We start from the raw sequence: 3668 nt of genomic DNA on the forward strand, positions 1-3668 counted from the left end.
CACGCGTGGTCCTCGGACGACTCGAGCGAAAAGAAGCCCCGGGGCGCCTTGCGCGGGTCCAGCGGCGGCGCGTCGTAGTACGCGAGGACGCCGTACGCGAGCACGAAGTAGCGCTTCTTCCAGCCCGACGCGCCGGAGAAGAGCGACCGCCTGCCGGGCTTGGCCCGCGCGCGCTTGAAGAGCCAGCCCCGGTGGAAGGGCGCGCGGCGGAACGTGAGCGTGAAGGGCACGGGCGATCGGGTCGCGGCGACGACGCGGCGGAACATGTCGTCGTAGGGTTCGAGGAGGACGTCGGCGCCGTCGACGGCCGCGAGCACGTCGCCCAGGCGCACCTTGGACTCGACGGCCGCCGGCGCCGCCATGACGACGGCCCACTCGCCGACCTGCTTGAGCTCGAGGCCGAGCTTCGCGCCGGGGCGGAACGCGACGACGCGGTCGAGCCGGCCGACGACGGAGAGGAGCTCGCGCGCCTTGGCGTCGATGGCGTCGCGGCCCCGGAGCGTCAGGCCCTCGAGGCCCGCGCCCCGGGCGATGTCCGCGAGGTCGCCCCGCCCGAGGCGCCGCGAGCCGCCGGGGAAGCCGTTCGCTTCGAGCAAGGACCGGAGCTCGCCGCCGGAGAGCTTGTCGAGCGGCACGGTGTACTCGATCTCCATGGTCGAGGGGGGGCGGCGGGCGACGCGCGTCGCGCCGAAGAGGCCTCCCCGGCGCTCAAATGCCGGAGATCACAGCCCGCGAAGCCGCCGCCCGGGCCGCCGCGCAAATCGCCGCCCGTGATGCGTCTCGAAACGGAGGGGGCCCGCGAGGATCCGCGGGGAGCTTCCGAGGGGTCTCACAGATCACTGCCCGTGAGCGTGACGACGCCGCGGCGAGAGCGCTTCTCACTGCAGCGTCGATGATGCCGTCCGGCGATTTTTTGCGCGGAATCTGCGGCGACCACTTCTGAGAGACAAACCTCGCACGTCGTCGCGCTTCCGTCGCGTTTCCAGCAGCGCAGCAATTGCACAGGCCCTGCACAAACTCCCGTAGCTCGGTCCGCAACCGCACCGCAACCGCAGCAGCCGCGCAGCAGCAGCAGCCGCGCAACCGCAGCAGCCGCAGTCGCCTTGCATCCCGACACGCAGCCGCAGTCGCCTTGCGCCGCCATGGCAGCGATCGCCGCCATCACGCGCCAGCCGAGCCTCGACAAGCGCGGCTTCGAGCCCTTCGACGCCTTCGTCGACGCGGCGTGCTACTGCGGCCGCCTCGGCGACGCGCTCGCGCCGGGCTGCGCCGAGGGCCTCGCGAAACTGCTCGGCAGCAAATCAGCAACACAACCAAAAAAGAGCGTGCGCTTCCGCGACGCCGCGGACGTCGTCGTCGTCGACCGCGCGCCCGACGAGCTGAAGCCGGCGCTCTGGTACGACGGAAACGACGCGCGGCGCTTCCTCGGCGACGAGGTCGCGCGCCGCGTCGCCGTGGGCCTCGCGTCGCGCACCGTGCTCACGACCACGGCCTGGGCCCACGCCGAGCCGCCGCCGGCGCGCGGCGCCGGCGAGCCGCCGCGCAAGCTCGCGCGGACCGACTCGGAGCGGCGGCGGTCCGCGGGCCTCGAGTAGGAGCACCCCGACCTGTATATATTTTGCTTCCGATAGACACGGCGCCCGAGCGCCGGTACACGGCATGTGGCTTCCCATAGAAACGGCGCCCTAGCGCCCGCGCCGGTACACGGTGGCGACGGGCCGCGCGCGGACGGCGGCGGCGTCGAGCGGGCCCCAGACGCGCGAGTCGACGGAGACGTCCGCGCAGTCGCCGAGGACGAAGATCTCGCCCTTTCGGAGCGCGAACTCCGCCTCGGGCGCGAGGCCCTCACGCCGCGCCCGGGCGAGGACGTCCCGGAGCGCCGCGCGCGCGTCGGGCTCGTCGCACGCGTCGGGCCGCGGCGGCAGCCTCGCGCCATTGACGGCGACGCCGCCGTCGGCGTCGACGGCGACGACGTCGCCGGCGACGGCCGCGACGCGCTTCACGTAGAGCGCGCGGTCGTCGGCGATCTTCGCGATCGCGCGCAGCGGCGGCGGCGGCGCGAAGAGCACGACCTCGCCGGCCTTCGGCGGCCGGCGCAGGAGCGCCGACGTCTTCTCCACGAGGAGGACGTCCCCCGGCGCGATGCCGGGCTCCATGGACCGCGTCGGCACGACGCTGAGCGACACGAAGACCGCCGCCGCGAGCGCCGCGGAGCCGAGGATCGCGAGCGCGCCGCCGACGGCCGACGCCGCGGTGAGCGCCGTGTAGGACGCCGGCGCCAGGGCGAGGGGCACGGCGGCCTCGGGCAGCGTCGCGGGCCAGGGCCGCTCGAGGCGCGGTACGAGCGGGTAGAGCGGCCGGACCGCGAGCTCGGAGCCTGTGTGGAAATCAAACAGTGAGCTGGGTTATCCCAACCAAACTTCAGAACTCTCTAACTCGGTCACATCGAAGTCGATTCGGCTGATTTTTGGACGAATCGATTGCTTTCATCGAGTTCTCGAAGCACAGCAGAAAGCCTCGCGTCGAAACGGTCGCATACGCGCACATCGAAGTCGGGTTGAATATTTGATTTCCCACGCAGCTCGGCGCCCGGCGCGACGTCGAAGCGGGCCGCGCCGTCGAGCGTGACGCCCGCGACGACGAAGTCGACGCCGCCGTAGCAGCCGAGCTCGCCGAGCCGCCGCCGCTCGTCCAGGTTCGTCCAGACCGGCACGAAGCGGTCGCCGACGGCGAGGCCCGCGGCGCGCGCGTCGCCGCGGCGCCACGCGCCCCGCGGCGGCGCCGCCCCGCGGTCCCGCTCGAAGACGGTGATGTCGACCTCGCAGGTCGCGGCGCCCTCGGCGTCGAGGAATTTCGCGAGGAGCGCCGGAACGACGAGCGGCAGCCCGAACTCGCGCCGCTCGCCGCCGCCGGGGGCCGCGCGCGCGCTCGCGAAGCGGCCGCCGCCGCCCTCGGACTCGACGGCGACGCCGTCGCCCACGAGGCGCGCCGTGAAGGTCGCGTCCACGGCCCGGCCGTCGCCGCGCCGCAGGAAGAGCGAGCACCGGTCGCGCTCGCCGGCGGCGCGCGAGAAGCCCGTCGGGTAGAGCTCCGCGCGCCAGGGGGTCGTGGCGTTGGGGGCGCCGGCGACGCCGAGGCCCGTCGGCGCGCGCGGGTTCACGTCCGCGAACGTGAAGGTCAGGCGCTCCGCCGCCGCCGCGCGGCGCACGGCGCGCCGCGGCGGCGGCCGCCGCCCGGCGACGAGGCCCGTCGCCGGGACGCAGCACCACCACAGCAGCGCGGCGGCGCGCATGGCCCGACGGCGCTTGCAAGAGCTATTGTCGCACATGCTACCGCGAGGGGAGAGATGCAGTGATGTTGACATCAATGCAACAACTCGAAGGTTGTTCCACCACGAATCGAACGAAAGTTAGGTCGAGATGCGGGGGCGAGCCGGGACGACGACAACGACGGCGATGACGAGGATGATGAGGGCGCGCTGCTACGCGTCGTCCTCGCCGAGCCAGGCCGCGCAGGACAGCTGCGCGTCGCAGCCGTAGGGCGCGCCGCATTGGCGCTGGTCGCCGTCGGTGCTCGCCAGCGCCACGCCGTCGACGGCGAGCTCCGTGATGGTGACGGCCTCGGCGGCGCCCGGCGCGGCGCCCGCCGGCTCGCGGTCGGGCGCCGGA

General features: G+C 73.6%; 1 protein-coding gene across 1 annotated transcript in view; it reads right to left on the reverse strand.

The window, feature by feature from the left end:
- Window positions 1-1685: 1685 nt before the first annotated feature.
- Window positions 1686-3668, reverse strand: part of AURANDRAFT_65425 (hypothetical protein) — a gene marked incomplete at both ends in the record, with an annotated part of 8541 nt that continues 6558 nt past the window's right edge. Inside the window, 2 exons of the mRNA XM_009040283.1 lie at window positions 1686-2377; window positions 2578-3314. Of these exons, the coding sequence (XP_009038531.1) occupies window positions 1686-2377; window positions 2578-3314 (1429 nt within the window). The remainder of the gene's footprint in view (window positions 2378-2577; window positions 3315-3668) is intronic.

Source organism: Aureococcus anophagefferens (assembly GCF_000186865.1).
Source record: "Aureococcus anophagefferens unplaced genomic scaffold AURANscaffold_14, whole genome shotgun sequence".
Classification (NCBI taxonomy): domain Eukaryota; class Pelagophyceae; order Pelagomonadales; family Pelagomonadaceae; genus Aureococcus; species Aureococcus anophagefferens.